Consider the following 20270-nt stretch of genomic DNA (forward strand, 5'->3'; position numbering starts at 1 on the left):
TGGTTACATATGTGCATAAATGTTTCAGTGGAATCCTACTTCAAGGATACCATCTCATCACACCAAAAGAAGGAGATATTTATTTAATTGTCTCATTATTTAAATATTTATTTAATTAACAATATAACTTTTCTATCTATTATTTTCTAACGTAACTTTCTCTATAGTTTTTGGTCTGATTAGATGGTCCCCCTGAATTAAGATTCCACTTGAAAAATATACGCACACATGTAACGAATAATGTTTGTATAATAAACATAGTATATATTATATATCTATATATATTTATATATATACATATATACATACATATGTGTGTATATATGTATATATATATATATATATATATATATATATATATATATATATATATGACTTTTGTGGGCTGTAACGTTGTTTGACTGTGGAAATAATTATATAATCTCTCACATTCTGAAAATCATATATATATATATATATATAAAATTGTTTTTTACTACAATAATTTAATACCTACAGGCACTAGTATTTCATCCTTTCGGGAATCTTCAGAGCAGGGTGTCACGATTAACACCAGTCCACAGATTTGAACCCGGCAACACGAGGCACACACACACACACACACACACACACACACACACACACACACACACACACACACACACACACACACACACACACACACACACACACATATATATTGTTTGTATTTCGGAAGGGCCATTTTAAAGCCAACGTTGTTAAGTATAACCTAATTCGTTGCTTAATTATGACTTTTAATATTGACATTTTTTCTGATAATATTTTCGATGTTAAAATCAATATGTAACAACACTTTACAAATAAGATCTATACTGTGACACTTATTCATAATAGAAGAATTTAAATTGTCACATAAATCCGAATGTGCACTCATTTATTTGTTTGTTTGTCGCCTAACGTACATACGCTTTCTCAGTTGCTTTTTACATTTGAGATAATTTAACAGTTTTGATAATTAATTTTGCCACCTGATGTAAATCTGAACTGCTGCTAATACACCTGAAATATTCATTACTTTTTAACTTTTATAGCAAATAGATTATTAGTTGAATTTTAAATATATATAAACAGTATATATAGTCTTTGAAGTTTTTAACCTTTAAAACTATAGAAAAAATATTTTTTATCATTCGTTAGAAAACGATCTAGTCAGTAAGTCATTTAATAACCTCCAATCACTGCATCAACTCGCTCTCGAATTTACTATAATACCAATAATTTATTTTTCAAGGGATCATCAGATGTTTATCATGAAACACTGTTACGGGGATTTAATATATATATTATTAGTATATATATATATATATATATATATATATATATATATATATATATATATATATATATGACAGCCCCTTTAAGAAATTCGTTTCTTATTGTTGAGCACTTTCAGTTGAATTAAAGGTGGTCAATTTATGCATAGATCATCGTATAACAATTAGATCACTGTCTGACTGACGTAAAGAACATTTAAAAATTAAAATGTTTAAATTCAACGCTATTTCACGCGGTTAATGGTAGCCGAAAGGATTCGGTCTTTGCTAATTGAGCCAGAGATGTCTTGTGTTGCCGAGTTCGAATCGTTCGACCGGTGTTAATCGTGACACCCTGCACTGACGATTCCCGAAAGGATGAAACACTAGTGTCTGTAGGTATTTAATCATTATAGTAAAAAAAATAATTATATATATATATATATATATATATATATATTCAATTCAAATTCTGTAAATTAGAATTTACAACAATTTATTTTACGACAAGGAATACAAGTTAAAAGGTAACATTTTTTTATTTAATAGAATTTCAAAGAATGACTGCTATCCTCAGATGATAGTTCGCAAAATACTATTTATAAGCAAGCTTTGATTTTGCTGGTTAGCACATAAATTGAAAATTTCCAATTCTTAGAAAAGGTATATATGTATAAAAGTTGATAATAATGCAGAAGGTAGATGGTAAAAAGAATATTCTTAATAAAGTCCAGTCTAGTTATTTTAAATAAAGTCGATAAGGAAACAGATGAAAAACGTGGTACAATTAAAAAAAAAAACATTTATTCGTTCGACGTATGGATGTAAACAGAAATAGTCCGATAGTAAATGTAATAAAGCAAGTTATATAATTACAAATGCAAAGATGGCGTCTTTAAATTGCGGCAGAAGAATTTTCCACTGAAGAAAGGATACTAAATGAAAAATAAATTCTCTCGATTCAGCCACTCTGATGAGTTGTGGACGACGAAACACGTGTCAGTGGATAATTATATTTTACAAATAATATATATTCCGCTCCCCATTAAAAGGGGTACCAGATTGGTTAATGGGAAAATTATTCTCAACAAGCATTTAGGTAAAAATGCACTTTCGTATAAATACTTGAATTCATTCAAGAATGTATCGCTAACAAAGACAAATAAAAGCATCTATATATTTTAAAAAAATTATATATAATACATTAATATATAAATATATATAAATATATATATATATATATATATATATACACGTTTCTACAGTTACCTCGCAGATGTTACACTCATTTGAGCAGAATAACTCGACAAGATCACTCCTTAATAATTGTTACTTATTTAAATGAAATATAAATCGTGCAACTTTATTATATTGGCCAACTAATATTATGCAAAATAGACACTCTTCATCTTTATTCATTATACGCAGAAATGTGTAAAATTTTATTAAAGAAAATGTATAAAATTTCATAAATATTACATTATGGCGAATTTCATACAGAAGTTTCCATTAATATTAATCATGTAATGTATTTGTGGTCCGGTAATCATTTCAGGAAAAGATACAATAATATTGAAAAATTAGAAAACTTCAATATCTTTATTTTAAAAAACACTGTAGGCATAAGTACTAGATGTTTTGCCATCGACCTTAAAATATGATATGTCAACTTAATTTTAAAACTGTTTTTTTTTTGCACATCCGATAAATATAACATGATATTTTAAAAGCTTCATTCGCATCATGCCTTTCACTGAAACATTATTTAACTTGTCAGAAATAATATTGCTAAAATAATTCCGTTTCTAATTTCAGCTCCAGTTTGCAGCCAGGTTAACGTCATCTACGAAAGTATGTGCCAGTTTAAACAATTCCAATGTCGTTACAATATCGAACAGATCATCCTCGATGCGAAACAATGCAAGCCAGGAAGTAAGTTCGCACGAAAATCATTTCTTGTAGATAGTTTAACGAGAAACATAACCAGTGTTTAACATATGGAAGAGAATATGAATATAGTTTTTAAACAAACACAGCAGCTCTGCAAAGGAGTAATGAATTGAAGTATCAGCATTTTAATCAGTTTATGAATTAGGACTTTAAGACTTTTCCTACATACAGCGCTTAGTATTCTCAACGAGTCACTCATCTGGCACTGACTTGTTTAAACGTTGCTAACTTTCGGTGATCTTACAAGAACCGTTATATCAACGTGATTAAGACGTATTTAACTATTATACGGTTTAAACCAGGAGAATGCATCATTCTCTTAATAATTGTCTATCCTTAATTTTACTCTTCCTCTTTCTTATACACTCCCATGCTTCTTTATAATTTATATACATACGTATATATATATATATATATATATATATATATATATATATATATATAAATATATATATATGTTGTGGTAGGATCCACCTAATTAGCATACGTGGAGTGTCAATGATATAAATATGGTTAGTACCGTAAAGACGAGAGAGACCCAACTAGAGACTCAGATAGATAACGAGATCAAGAGTCGACGACTACCCAGCCGACACCTTCTCCAGGTACGGTCTACCTCATGACTATACAAATGGACTCTGTAACTATTGTATATACTTTCTTGTTTTCAATATATCTGTTCTATTTTACTTTTGTGTTGTAGTCATTTATTTCCATGTGTTCAGTCGAGTTTCAATATATATATATAACTATATATATATATATATATATATATATATATATATATATGTGTGTGTGTGTGTGTGTGTGTGTGTGTGTGTGTACAGGGTGACCCCAACTCTAATTAGGCCCCGTTTCTTAGTGTTTTGTCCTAATGAAATGAAACTTTGGTCATAACTAGTTTATTATATTCAAAACATCACATCAATACACTAAGGTCTTTAGCCTTTGTTTTCTCCGTTTAGCTTTTGTTTTTTTGGGGGGGTCACTCTGTATATATAAAAGAGAGAGATACTAGTGGGACATTTTGAAACGTTACCGCAAACGTTGTAGCCTCAGTCACAAAGTAGATAAAGAATAGGAAATAACTTCAACTCGCCTTTTCCCGTTTTTTAACAACTTTTATCTTTTCGTTCTCGCACCAAGCGTGACTTATAGTTAAAACTATGGCGCTCCCCAACCTGCTCGTCATCTCTAACGTGCTCTTTTATCTTTTTGTAGTCTCTTTTTTGACTTGTGACGTCATTTTTCATGCATTTGATTACGCGCGTCCGCGATCTGTCACAATTTTGAAAAAAATTACAAAATCTAAAACCTCTACATGTTCTGGGCATGCGAAATTTCAACCATCTTAACGTATTCATAAATGTATTCTGTACTAATAAAATTCTAAATAATCATCGAACACTTAAACATCGTTACGTTACGCTGTGTCGAAGAATAGGGCTTATTTCTGCGAGAGGAGTCAATCACCAATTCTCCCACGATTAACTTAGTAATCAAAGAGAATAAATGTGATCGAATAAACTATAAAAATCGATTAACTCATAAGCTGCATCTTTTTTAATCCATCTGTTGAATACAGCGGATCATGTTGTAATACACGGCATCGTTTACATTTCTCAATAAACCTTTTATTGCGCATAGGTTGACGGCTACTCCATACAAACTGTATAGTACGTATTATCAATAAGAAACATGTTATATGCCAACTACCGTAACTGATCCCTCGTTTTATTAATTACAGTATATATATATATATATATATATATATATATATATATATATATATATATATATATATAGAGAGAGAGAGAGAGAGAGAGAGAATGAGTATTCATAGGAATTTAAACTGCATTTTGTATTTTATTTAAGTATTTTTCTAGAAAATACTTAAAACTTCATTAGATTGTATATTGAGATTTAAGATTTGTGTGTCATGGTTTCCTGCCTCTTATCTGTTAGCCACTATGTCACCAAAGTTACTGAAGTTTTTTTTATGTATCTTTATTCCAATATAATTTTATATGCTAATTAAAATATAAAAATAGTTCTTAAAATATCATTTCACTTTTAATTATTATTAATTTATTTATTTGATGACTATATATATATATATATATATATATGTGTGTGTGTGTGTGTGTTTGTGTGCGCGTATGTATATATAATTCTGTGGAAATATACGTTATTTCCTTATAATATATACAAATCCTTATTTAAGAAGCTCAGTGTAATCATAGAGGTATATAATGAATGAACGAGAGAAGTCCAAAGTTAACGACGTTGGCCAACTTACAAAGAAGAATTGTAAATGTCAAAAGAATTAAAGGAATAAATTGTAAGATGGTCGACATCATGAACTTTGGAATACAGACTTTGTCATTATATATATATATATATATATATATATATAGTAAATTATAACATATATCTGACAATTAAGCTACAGAATATTCCGCGTCTCATCCACGCTAGGATTCGTCAGGCGTGTATATATATATATATATATATATATATATATATATATATATATATATATATATATATACATATATATATATATATGTCTGGCGATCTGTCTGTCTTCATATTTTTCAAACACTATCTCCTCCGAAATTAAAAGTGGCATGCAGAGCGGTGCAAGGGGCCTCAATTGATTGGATTTTTACGGGTCGTTATTTATGGGGCTTTAGCCGGTTAAAATTGTTTTGAAGTTGTCAAAAATAGGTCAAAATTTAAGAAATCATTAAACATTTTGTACATTAGCATAAGTTTATTTTAAATTATTAATACTTAGCCGGTCTACATGTGTGTTACGTTGGTACAGTGGTAACACTACCAGCTAGAATTATGCAGTTTCGGTTTCAATTCTAGCTGATGGCACCTAAATACTTTATTTTACTTTTAAAATCACTACTCTATAATAATATATACGAAATCCGGACAAATTAAAATATCATATTTTAGCGTATTTAACTTCCGTGCTAAGCCCCTTTCTTTCATTTAGTATATATATATATATATATATATATATATATATAGGTTTAATTTAGTTAGTATTGCTAGTAATTAAAAATGCGTTTTTCTTTTCTTTTAGTATGTTTCTATAAACGTAATCAAAGCTTATTAGACTACCCCCCCCCATATATATATATATATATATATTATGTAATTTATATTTATAGGGAAATATGAATATTCATATATAATTCATCTTTATTTACACCAATCCTAAATTTATGAAGCTCGATGTAGATGCAGAGCACTTACAAATAAATGACAGATGTCTATTTTCCAAATTTCAAGATGTTGACTTACTGTTTATTTCTTTAAATACGTTACTATGCACGATTATTCAGAGCACTTGTTTTCTAGCCCAGAATCATTCATGGAATTATATCAACTTTTTAAATTGTTTCCTCCTTTAACTCATCGGAAGATAAAGCCCTTATTAACTTTAAAAGAAAATAAAGACAAATAGGCGTGGTTACAAAATCTAGAAAATTGAAAATTACTATCATTTTTTTCAATTTGTTACACCATCTTTGAATTTTTATTATAATGTATTTGAGTTATTTTCTGCTTGACATGATAATTCTCACAGGTTCGAAAGATATATTGAGTTATTTGCTGCTTTGCAACTGATTGTATTTCTCTTTTCATGATAGGCGGAAGTAGCGCTGTCGGACCGTGGTCACCTTGGAGCCAATGCAGCACCACATGTGGAAAAGGAAACAAATCCCGGAAAAGGGAAGAGCTGCGAACGTTAGACGACTATGAAAAGTACAGTATGCCGCTGGAGGCCACTGCAGACTGTTACGGAAAGCCTTGTCCCGATGGTTAGTGAAACTTTTCCTACTAATTAAATTATAACATCAACTCAATTTTCATTATAACTACTCGTAAACAACACTGGTTAAAAAGCCCTACTAATGTTAATATAGATCGCCTTTACAAAGTGGAACAATAAAATTGTCGACATAAAGTAAACAACACGACAGCTTTGTTTTAAAACTTTTATTTAAAAAAATCAATTCAGGTATGGAGAGTAGAGAACGCTTTGTGGATGCGTTATCGGCAGCTCCGGTTACTCTCGCTTCTCTTTATTTGTCCCTCAGTCCTAATTTTTTTTAATGAGTGATTTTTCTGACAAAGGGAGAAGAAAACGCTGTATTCTAGGTTGGCAGTATTTTGCGTGAACAGTCGGCAGAGATGGCGGAAATTTTCTGTTTCTATGTTTATCCTTGTAGCCATGTCACTAATAAGGGTGCTGGAGGAAAATGTTTGATCTGGGCTGACGTTATCCGCCTGATAGTCAGGGACCCGAACTTTGGATTAACCACTAAGGAGTATGTCCTATCAGTAGATGCAAAATACTGAGGCTGCTGTATTGCTATTTGGTGAATGGATTCTGAACCATGCAATAGTTTCTGGTGGGGTCTCTCGATGCCATATTAGTGGGTAATTGTTACGGCTTTACCTTATCATGTTCTACAAAAAATTTCTTCGTTTCTTTTTCTCTCTTAGTTTCCTCTCTAGTGTCCTGCTCTAAACAAGTCTGACGACCTAGTCCACAAATTTCAAAATTCCATTATGACAGGTTTCAAGAAAAAATACACGATTAAACCCGGATTTCCAACATCCAACGTAGACCCCAACTACCATGTCTCCTTCTTCAACATCAGGGGTCTACTTTCTAACCTACCAGAGGTTAGGGCCCAATGACAGGAGACTAAACCAGACCTTTAATTCTTAACTGAAACTGGCATTGGACAGACTATTTCCCTAAATGAGTTCGTAATTAAAGGATACTCTAACTTAACTTCCAAATCTGACCCCCAAGATCGCTAAGAGCATGGAATATCTGCCTATATTAAAGATGCCTTTCCAAGTGGTAAAGACATCTCCAGAGACGATCCTAACTTACCCTATATATACTTCCGGGTTGCACTAGCTCACACTACTGCATTTATATTTACTCTCTATCGCCCCTACAACAGCGGAGTTACTATCTTTAAAAGCATATCTGAGAAAATTGACCTATCTGCTTATCCTTCACTAACATTCACGTATGTGAATACTTCAATGTTCACAATGTGGAATGGTTGACCCACTCAAACAAGACCGATGATGAGGAGAGGTTATGTCATGATTTCTCCATTGCTTATGATCTCACTCAGATTGTTCACGAACCCACCCGTGTGCCCGACAATTACGGCTAGTATGCGAGTCTCCTAGACATTTTTCTCACAATTTGCCCTGAACTATGTTCAGTTTCCGTTCTGTATCCTCTTGGATCTTCTGACCACTCAGTTGTATCAATTAAGATAAAAATGAAATGTAATAAGTCCTCAGACATACCTCTCCATCTTACAGTGTATCGATACTGTATAGCTGACTGGGATAGCTTCCGTACATTTATATCGGATCTACCTCTGCGTTTAATGTTTAAAAAAGATGTGTCCTCTATAGTATCAGACCTGACGGAATGGTTAATTGTAGGTATAGACCGTTTCATACCCTCAAAATGTTCCAGCAAAAACCTAACAGCCAGCCATAGTTCTCTCCAGAATGTGCTGCTGACATTGCGCACATAAATCATTTTTTCCACTTCTTCGAACGTAATAGATGTGTGGAAACTAAATCCGCTTTCAGGACTGTCAGCAACCATTGTAAGAAAGTAATAAAGAACGCAAGAGAGTTGTATGCTTAGTCCGTCAAGTCCAAAGTAGCTGAGCAGCGGCTTGGTTTCCACCAGTTTGGCAAATAGCAAACAGAATCCTGAACAGAAACGTGTACTCCTTCCCAACTATCATCAATGGAGCTGAGATAATCTCGTCAGTATCAGAAAAAGCCAAACTCTTTGTCATGAACTTTGCAGCTAATTCTGCCCTTTGCGACCAAGGCCGCCAACCCCCAATATTTCCTCCTGTATCAGAAAACACGCTATGTGATACACAAATATCTGTACGTGATGTTGCCAAGCTAATCAATAACCTTGATTCCAGTAAAGCAATCGACCCTGACGATATTCCAATTATAGTACTCAAAAACTTCAGCCAGAACTAGCGCCCATACTTACAAAACTGTTTAAACGTTGTCTTAAAGAGAACTGCTTCCCATCACCCTGGAAAATCTCATCAGTATGCCCTGTATTTAAGAATCAGGTGATCGCTGATCCCCCTCTCAATACAGATCAATAAACCTCCTGTGCGTTATGAGTAAGTAGCTGGAATCTGTGTTAAATATAGAAGTAATCAACCATCTCAGCAAAAATAACCTTCTGAGTGACAAACAATATGGTTTCCGTTCTGCTAAATCTACAGCAGATGTGCTTACAATTATATTCCATAGGATTAGCGAATCTCTCGACAGAGGCAACTTTTGTAAGGCAATTTCTCTTGACATATCAAAGACATTTGATAGGGTATGGCATAAAGGTTTACTTCAGAAGATCTCCAGCTATGGTATAGCTGGAAATGTCTTCTCAATTATTAAATCATTTCTCTCTGATAGGTTCATAAGAGTAGTGGTTGATGGGCAAAAATCAGAACTCACAGTATGAATGCTGGAGTCCCTCAGGGGTCCATCCTGGACCAAACTCTCTTCCTGATCTATATTAATGATCTTCCAAATCACATCCTTTCATCATTCGTAGAAATGTATGCTGATGACTACCATCTATGGTAGCACTTCAAAGACCGTAAACGACCAAGTTCTCTCCATTTCTCTCTCCTTTGATCTTGATCACGTTGTCAAATGGGAAAAGGAGTGGCTGGTTACTTTTAATGCATCTAAAACCAAGCTTCTATCTTTACTCAATCAATGTCCTGATCCCCATCTGGCATCAATTAAAATGAAGGGCTCTCGTCTTGGAGAGGCCTCAAATTTTGACAATCTTCTGGGCTTGACCTTTACTCCTGATCTTAAATGGAACATGTACATTAAATCTGTTGCCAAGGCTGCTGGAAAAATGGTGGGATCCTTTTATCGATCCAGTAGATATCTCACTGCTGATGCAATTCTCTATCTATATAAGAGCCAGGTACGTCCAAGGATGGAATACTGTTGCCACATCTGGGCAGGAGCTGCTAGAAAGGACTTGTCCTGCCTTGGTAGAGTTCAAAGTAGACTTCGTAGCCTCGTAGGAGATGTCCTTTTCTCTTCCTTGCAACCTTTATCTCACAGAATAGATGTTGCGAGTTTGTCTCTGCTTCATCGTTATTTTCATGGAAAGTGTTCGACTGAGCTTATATCTATGGTCCCCTTCGCGAAACATTCAGAATAAACACTCGTCTAGCTGAAAACACTATCAATAATTCCCCCCACTCTTTATCTGTGTCTAAACCTAAACATAGATTCCATGAACAAAGCTTCTTTCTTAGAACTGCACGGCCGTGGAATTGTCTTCCGTTTTCCTGTGCTCCAGGTGACTACAATATGGTTGTCTTCAAGTCCAACGTAAACAAGTTCTTGATGAGCCATTCCACTTCTAAAAAGTTTACCGAATTTCTATTACTAACGATTACTTTATTATCCAACTGACTACTGTACACTCTTTAACCCTTATTCCTGAGTGGTCTCTGGGCCTTGATAAGTGGTTATGCCTATGTAAAAAAAGGTAACTCGATTATGTAGTAGTGTTGATATCTGTGCAAATCACCGCCTCAATAATGATCTGGAAATGGGAGCATGCCTTTTCCACAAGCACCGGCGAGCGCTTGGCGAATATTCGGTGGATGGTATCGACCAAGCTGGCTTTGATGATGTTCTCGACGTATGACTAAAATATTCCAGCGGGATCCATGTTGGGGAGGGGTTAGTTGTCCAGTGAAAAAAAGTACAAAGTCGTAGCACTCCTAAAGTCAAGGCTGAGTCTATTTAGACTTGTAGGCCGGCGCCGAGTCCTATTGCCACACCCAGGGTCTGCCAGGTGCGGCCTGATTGTATGAGGGGAATACCAAACTTTTCGGCACATCCAGGTACACTTTGATGTTGACTTTCAAGCTGACTTCGAAGATGTGAATTGCCATAATGTAGCTCTCAGTTGAAGCCACGCATAAACTATAACCGTGGCCGGAAACCTCATGGAGCTTTGTTCTCAAGCGTTGACCCGTGCGAATTTGCATTTTGAGGGTACTGGCAATGGTGTTATTGTCATCACTTGGGTCGGTAGAGAGCATGAGTTGTACAGCGGCGCATCTCCGATCTCACTTGGTAAAGATTGCGTCACTTTCAGACATGATAGAAGACTTCTATCGCTTTTGGAATTTGTACTCAACTGACCAACTAGTTGGTGGTCTGCACCCAAAAAAAGAAAACCGGTTTTCATCAAACGAAATCATGTTGGCTTTGCTTGGGCGACAATTTTATCGTTCCACCGTGTATTATAAACTTGCTAAATGGCATGTGTCAACATCTGATCTCAATCAGATTAATTTGTTTAAAAATTAGATTTATTTAAGTAAGTCCGATGTTGTAAAATTTCAAAACCATTGAAATATCTGACAATTGTGGTGATAAAGCTATGTTTTCTGATAGAGAGATAATTTAAAAACAATGAGTCTTATTGAGAATTTGCTTCGTTGATAGTAATTGTTTAATGTGGCATGAAGACTTAATTTGCGATCGGACTGGCACAAATGATGATGAACGCTCAGACCGGCGAAATTCTGGCAGTTGATCAGAAAAAAATTAACAGATTCCACAAACTATTTAAGACCGATCGTAAATTTTAGTTTCTTGAGATAGCAGAGGAGGTAAACTTATAAGGAAACATTTGGTTTGGTATTTTGCATGACTATTTTCCAACGAGAAAGCTGCGTGGATTCCGTGTTTGCCAACATTCGTTGTAAATCATCATCATAGCGCTTCGCTTTATGTCGTAATGTATCATCGGACAGTGTTCGAGGCATTCCTTAGGTCAGTATCGCTCAGGAGACAGTCCGTGATGTTTACACATCGCCGCCGCAAGTATATCGAGCGTCCTGTACATATGTTGGACATAGGCAACTGGGAAAAGACACATTTAATAGGTGTCATACACGCAACTGGATTCCATGTGAGGAGTGCGAGACTTTCTACCCCTGTCTATTGGAATGCATAATTTGACCCAGAAATATATGAAAGGATATCGATCAAAAGAATTGAAACAATAGACAATAGAAAAAATTAAACATTCCAATAGTAAAATAATTTCTATATATATCGTCACCAAGAGGAAGCGGGGCAGTCGGCTAGAGAGAAGAGAGGAGAGAGAGAGAGAGAGAGAGAGAGAGAGAGAGAGAGAGAGAGAGAGAGAGAGAGCAAACTGAAAAATTTCTTCCCCGCCAACATCCGCCTTCAGAGATCTCAAAACACTAGTAATAACTTTAAATCAATAGCTGGTTATCGGTGTGAAATAAAACATCGTGTTCTCTTATAGGTCAAATGTGTTGTTCTTTACTCACTGTTAGTGTGTATAATTCGTTGACCAGCAACAAAAGTAATTTTTAGAATTATATAGACTGGAAAACGCAATTTAAACAACCGGCCACAATAATGACATAAGCCATGGCCTATTTTCAACCACGCCTGTTTAAGTGTTACCTACTTTTTTCCGAGGGAGTTAAGAGCCTGCCAAGAGATCGTCTTTCGGTGACGGAAGTGCCTCAGTGTTCTCGTCTTCAACAGACTCATTCAATTGGCGTACGCAGCAAGGCACAAGTTTTGTTCGTTCGAGGCCTGTGAAAGTAGCGAAATTCTTGCAGAATTGTTGTCGCTGCGGAACGCTTTGATGTCCATATAGAGGATGGTGATTGTCGTTGTTTTGCTCTATGTTCTGCCTTATACGAATCTGCGGTGGTAGGATTCCGGACAGCCTGAAGACAGATGGCAGTCGATCTAAAACAATAATTAGTCGACGATGTAGAATGTTGTTTGCAACCTCTTTTATGTAAGAAAAATATTTTAAAACATGTTATTTTAGATATAGATACAATTTAAAGCCTGCTCTTTACTACCGATTCAAATCTGGAAACCTTAGCAGGCAATGCTGTGGCTACTGTAAGTTAGAAAGGAACATGTTACTCTTTTACTGTCGATTTCGATTGAAAGGAAAGTTTTGTTTTCAATGAAATGAAAATTGCTGTAAATTCGTATAAACGTCCAAATGATGCAATTCACCAACAACGCAATGATTCTACGTGAATTAGTGGCTGTACTGAGTTACAGTGTATCATTCCTTGTAAATTTCGATCATTTTTTACCTACGTGGCAATTGAAGCACAATTGTTTAATTATTTTACACTATTATTACAGCCTTGAATATATACGTAAAAGAACAAATATGGGTTACAGTCATACAAGATCAAATCACTTTTAATATAATAAATAAAAAGCTGCTGAGTCGTTTTCATTCCAGTAATGATATTCGTCTAGAAATATATTCAGCAATGTTTCACTTTTCAAATGTTTCCATCAAGTAGTATGCATGTGTATTTAAATACCTTTTATTTATACGTGGATAGCTATGGATTTATATACTTTTATGTATTTTCTCTGTTTTCACCCCCTGTTCTCTTTCTAGTTCTCTCTATCTCTCTTTCTATATATATATATATATATATATATATATATATATATATATATATATATAAATGTACACACACATAAACACGCACATACACACATATATATTTGTTTATGTAAAGATATATTTATATATATATTATAGTTTTTATTTATTTATTTATTTATTCAATTTTCACCCCAAACAAGGCACAGTGCCACTTTGAAGCAGGGCGCTACTATCAGGGACTTAATTAGCGGGGTCATTATGAAGGGAAATGAGTAGAAAGATGTTTGTTAACATTACACTTGAACTTCTGCATATCATTGCAGTTGGGAAAGCAGAATCCCGGAAGGGATTTCCAAAGACCCGCAGTTCTGGGGAAGAAACTATTGGAGTAAAAGGCTTTCTTGCACCTAGGGATCTCTACTGTAAAGGGATGAGACTTAGTAGCTTGTCGGGTTTGTCGGGGGTAGTTACGTCGAGGAGGTACAAGTGTTTGCAGTTCGTCAGAGCATTCACCATTGAAGCATTTGTAGAACAGGCAGAGGGATGCAATATCTCGTCGATGGGACAGAGGCTGAAGCCTAGATGACAGTTCAGGACCTATCAGGTTGGCGACTCTCTTTTGAACTCTGTCCAGGAGCGAGAGACAAGAAGCAGATGCACCAGACCAGATGTGACAACAGTACTCCATACATGGGCGAATGGTTGCCTTATAGAGGTATAGGATACTGTCAGGCTTATAGTACAAAATTCTGTTGAAATTCAAAGACTTACATTTTTTCTTTTATATAAATCTTTATTTCATCTTGGATCTCTTCATTACAGCTGTTTCGTTAATGGGATAACAATTCTAGGATTTTATCTTTTCGTAGAAATTTTCTTTCTCATCAACTGCTCAGATGTAATTTCAATCCGATGTTACCAACAAAAAGTTAATTTTTTACATGATAAACCTGGTGCGTTCGTTTGAGGAAAAGAAATTCCATCTGTATATGTATATAAATCAATTATGTTATTAAAGAGTAAATGTTTAACAAAGCAAAACTTATCAAGTTGCCATATATTGGCTTTGCGGAACTTCAAACCTATGACAATCTATTATTTAATTTTTTAATTTAATTTTTGAACTTTTTAAAAAACTTTTTTTTTAACATTTTTTTAACATTTTTTTAAACATTTATTCTAATGTAATTTTTTTTTTCTTTCAGATCTTTATATTTTTTGTTTTAAATCTATTTTTAAATCTATTTTTTAATCTATTTATATCTTGCATTTCCCCTGTTTGCTGTTTCACGACTTTCTCTTCTAGCTTTCCTATTTTTTCCTTTATTCTATTATTGACTCTTTTTTAATGTCTCCCATTATATCATAGTGGCCCATACATTTTTGTACTATTATCCATTATACCTCCTAGTTTTTTTTTACTATTATCCACTATACCTCCAAGTTTTTCTATATTTGCATTTTGGTTCTTTTCCTTTTCTGATGAGAAAGATTAAACTTTGAAATGCCATCGCTTAAAAAATTCTTCTTAATTTTCCCCCTTTGTCCTTATGGTTCTGATGATATGATGAAGTTATATATAACTTTTATTCCGTATCTTTCACTTATATATGTATGTACGTATATATATGTATATATATATATATATACATACATGTATGTATATATACATGTATATATATATATATATATATATATATATATATATATATATATATATATATATATATATGTGTGTGTGTGTGTGTGTGTGTGTGTGTGTGTGCATTACAGAAGACCAGAACATCGTGTCATCCGTTTCAAATCCAAGGAGAGGGAACAGAAAGTGACCGAAATTTATAGCTTCTCCGCAGCCTCTGTTGTGTTCTTTGCTCTAAGAGAAAAGTCTATTTCCAAAGCATAACTCGTTTAAGGGCGAGCACGTGCTGTTACAGCTTGCTTGATATGAAACCGACTGTAACAGTGATTTTCTATTTTTCTATCTTTTAAGATACTTATATCAATAAATAGCATTGAATTTCCTTTCAATCGAGCTCTTAAGTTTTAAATTTGTCTGCTTCTAGAAAAATAGAGATTCAATTAAATAATTCAAATAAATTAAAAAAAATGAAATAAAAATGAACCTTGTTCCCTCAATTTATAAAACACCCTTTCCTCCTTTTCTTCTCATTTCCCTGTCCTTCGCACATGCCTGCCATCAGATGATGCATTTGGTTTCCTCTCCATATTTCATCCGAGTCAATAACACGAACGAAATCAAAGCTGAAAATAAGCTTTTATCTTCCTGATCTAAAAACAGAGTAATGCCTTTTTAAACGTTATTCCGATATCGAATCGCATAATTTTCAATTTTTAATCGGCATGATTTTCTTCATTTTTCAATATAAAAATCCAAATTAAAATTGAACCTTTTTGTTCGATGAGATCACAGCAATTAATTATTACAAATCGATACGTTGTCATGCCAGTGGAGCGAAGCTTATATATATATATATATATATATATATATATATATATATATATATATATATATATATATATATATATATATATACTTTATATTGGTTTTACATAAGTATTAATATGTCGTTCCTAATTTATAAGCATGTTTCGGTCAGCCAATTACTAGTAACTTGAAACCTCTTCACTTACTATACAGAGTAAAATCAAGATTACGGACTAAGACGCGGTTATGGACTAAGCTTTTGTATAAGCAATATCGCCTGAAGAGGACCATAGTTACTAATAATTGGCTGATCGAAACATACTTATGAATGTGTAGCGACAAAGAAATGCTTATGCAAAAAAAAAAAAATTAAAAGTATATCTCGCCTTACTTCGGTCTTGATCACTCTTGTATTTCATTGATTAATTTATATCTGGAAAATATTAACCTGAAATTATATATATATATATATATATATATATATATATATATATATATAATGTGCAATTTTTTAAATATAAAATTACTTATTACTCTTGTTCGCTGTGTGTGTTTATAAAGAGTGTAACTGTCATTATGATAGAAAAAAGTCGGTCAATATTATGATTTGAGGTAAGCATGTTTTTAGCAGACATAAACAAAAAGTAATAATATTGTGTTCTAAAGTTGCGTTGCAGTGCAATGATATATCACGTATGCCTTTCATGCAATCGTTATATCGAGAACAATAATGCATACAGACAGACATCACGTCTGATTTATTTTCTATATATTTTGCAGGTGCTTGTGTAGATTTTAAGTGTGACGGAAAGTTCCAACAATGCATTACAGTGAAGGGAAGAGCAAAGTGTGAATGTCCAACTTGTATCGGGGAAGGCAAGGAACCGGTGTGCGCACGCATCTACTACGGAGTCTACGCTTACACTGAGCAAACCTTCAAGAATCCTTGCGAAGCGCAGCGAGCTGCTTGTATTAAAAACCAGGACTTGAAACTCGTCGATAATGTGGCGTGCGGATGTAAGTAGTTATTAGTCATAAGCTGCCATTTTTCTTCTGTTTAATTATCTCCGCTAAGAAACAAAAGCGAGTTTTTTTTTTTAAATTTAAGTTCTAGATTAAATACTAATTAAATCCTGAAAACGTCGCTGTTAATGTGTTTACCTTTTAATAGAAATAGAAAAACAATGTCTTGTATATATAAAAAAAATAATATGGCCGATTTTGATTGCCGACATCAGTGTGTAATATATATATATATATATATATATATATATATATATATATATATATATAAATACTTCCGTTAATTGGAACACATTGTTTACTTCTCTGAATGTGAGTTTGTTATGTATTAGGTGTTCTTGAGTGTTCATATTAGTGCGATAGCGTTCATATTAGAGAGGTAGAGACCGATCTTATATATAAACAGAAAGGGTACATTTTAAAGGAGCCGGCTGGGACATGTAATACACATCGGATAGGGGGATCTATAGAAGAGATAGATTGATAGATTAAGACAAATTGAGAGATTGACATTTATACATTTCTGACCGTTCCGGGAGTGTTTCTATAAACATTATCTTTCTTTAACACATATATTTTTAGATGATAATCCTCAGTCTTTTATCATAATGAAAGAACATTCATTATTTCTTGATACTGAGAAGAAGGCACGTTCTTAAGATGATAGAGACACATTCTTAGATGAGTTTATACACAAAGTTCTTATAATTCAAATTCACAATACTTTTGTTGTTGAATGACAAATCACGAAGACGACAGTTACAAAAATATGATGATGTTCGTTTATTCCATTCGACCGGTCAATGGGCGACTGTTCCTTAACAAGTTTTGGTTAGATGAAAGGATTTTTTTTCCGAAACCAATTGGAGCCAAACATCGGACACGCAGATCGTCAAACTATGTCGTTAACAACTTAGCAACTGATACCACTGTATGCACCCATATAATCACCCATTAGGAGAGGGCGCCCGATCTTGCCAGTCGTAAAATTCATACAGATTTCATATTTATTATTACAGAGGCAATTCTCTATTGAATATTATATTGTACCTAATATATATATTATTGATTTCTAGAATGTCAGAAAATGTGTTGGGTGCTAGAATCGAACCTAAAACATTTAGCACTTCAGCGGCGTTCGCCACAATTTGAGCTAACCCGCACGTTATAAAGCTAAACCACTATTAGCTATGATTAGGTTACACATGCGCATACTAATAGAAAGAGAGGCAAATTAAAATGAACATTTCTCATTTAATTTTGCTGAGTTCTGTACGCGTTATTCATTATTATAAAAACGATCCTTGGTGTATGATTACTATTTCCTGTTAATTTCAGTGTTATGTGACCAATAGTTTAAGAGTTCATCGGTTAAATATTTACACACAGTCGGACACACCGTCATATATACAGCTACTGTTTCTATTTATATAGGAAATAATTAACGTGGTTAAAAAAATAAAACAAACATTAAAAATATCGATTTCCTAGCTTTTTAATGTTGTAGGTTTACAAATACTGACTTGGCAAATAATTTACTGGCTAAACCACATCACTATGATTATGCGTATCTTTCGAAATCTGATTGTAAAATAAAATAATAATTTTATAATTTTATAAAAATTTATATATACCCAATCTAATGTAAAAACAAGACCGATAGCCATTAGTCGCGTGCTCTCGTGTAATCAATGAATGCGTGAATGTAGGATTGACATGAAATTCTTAATGATAAACTAAAATGATCGAAAAATGGGCTGAAATGACTTAAATAAATAAAAAGTACATGATTTAGAATGACTTTAATGAATTTAAGGATGGATTGAATGACCTTAAGAATGACTTGAATGCTTAAAAAATAACTGAAATCCTTCCAAACAACTTGAATGATCTGGAGAATTACTTGAATGGCTTTGAGACTTACTAGTTGTAAAGTGGGTGATTATTTTGCATTAATACAGAAAAGTGATCCCCCACTTTATATCACAAGTTACAAACATAAGTACAGCATGTAGTAAGAACAGATACTACACTATGATCTTGGCCAAAAGGCCAAGAAACGGGTATTTATTTGCTCCCTCACAGAGCAAATTAGGCAATGAGGCAGATTTTTAATGTGAGGAGTGAAGGGGAAATGGGGACCAACTCCCCGGGGAGTAGGGGAGTTGGATAGTGACAATTCGTATGAAGGGTTGCCCCTACATTAACCAATAACTTATATGTGTGATTGCCCCCACATATGTTCTTTGCTTGCAGTATCTGCCGGAAACAGATACTACATTTTGATCTTGGCCAAAAGGCCAAGAAAAAGGAATTTATTGGCTCTCCCACCGAGCAAATTAGACACAAGCCCCATTTTTAATGATAGGAGTGAAGAGAAAATGGGGACCAACTGCCCGGGGAGTAGGGGAGCTGGATAGTGACAATTGGTATAAAGGGTTGCCCCTATATTGACCAAGGTCTTATATGTGGGATTGCTCCCACCTATGGTCCTAACTTGCAGTATTCGCCGGAACATACCTTCGATAAGGTATGGCATAAGGGCCTACTTTACAACATTTCCAGCTACGGTATTACTGGAAATGTTTTCTCAATCATTAAATCATTTCTCTCCGATAGGTTCGTAAGAGTAGTGGTTTATGGGCAGAAATCAGAGGCCTACAGTATACATGCTGAAGTCCCTCAGGGGTCAATCCTGGGTCCAACTCTCTTCCTGATCTACATCAATGATCTCCCAAAACACATATTTAAATCATTCGTTGACATCTATGCTGATGATACGACCATCTATGGCAACACATCAAAGGCCGTAAATGACAAAGTTCTCTCTAATTCTCTCTCCTCTGATCTTGAGCACGTGGTACAATGGGGAAGAGATGGCTGGTCACTTTTAATGGATCCAAAACCAAGCTTCTATCTTTACATCATCAACGTTCTGATCCCCATCTGGCATCAATTGAAATGGATGGCTCTTGTCTTGGGGAGGCTCCATGTTTTGACAAGCTTCTGGGTTTGA

At 34.0% G+C, this 20270-nt stretch overlaps 1 protein-coding gene and 1 pseudogene across 1 annotated transcript in view; one reads left to right on the forward strand and one right to left on the reverse strand.

Annotated features, from left to right (window-relative positions):
- Positions 1–20270, forward strand: part of LOC145246702 (uncharacterized) — a 329042-nt gene that overhangs the window by 301694 nt on the left and 7078 nt on the right. Inside the window, exons 50-52 of the mRNA XM_080108431.1 lie at positions 3090–3206; positions 6896–7066; positions 17012–17248. Of these exons, the coding sequence (XP_079964557.1) occupies positions 3090–3206; positions 6896–7066; positions 17012–17248 (525 nt within the window). The remainder of the gene's footprint in view (positions 1–3089; positions 3207–6895; positions 7067–17011; positions 17249–20270) is intronic.
- LOC145246959 (U2 spliceosomal RNA) lies at positions 19149–19318 on the reverse strand (annotated as a pseudogene).

This window comes from Euprymna scolopes, chromosome 24, assembly GCF_053919585.1.
Source record: "Euprymna scolopes isolate OS-2025 chromosome 24, ASM5391958v1, whole genome shotgun sequence".
NCBI lineage: Eukaryota > Metazoa > Mollusca > Cephalopoda > Sepiida > Sepiolidae > Euprymna > Euprymna scolopes.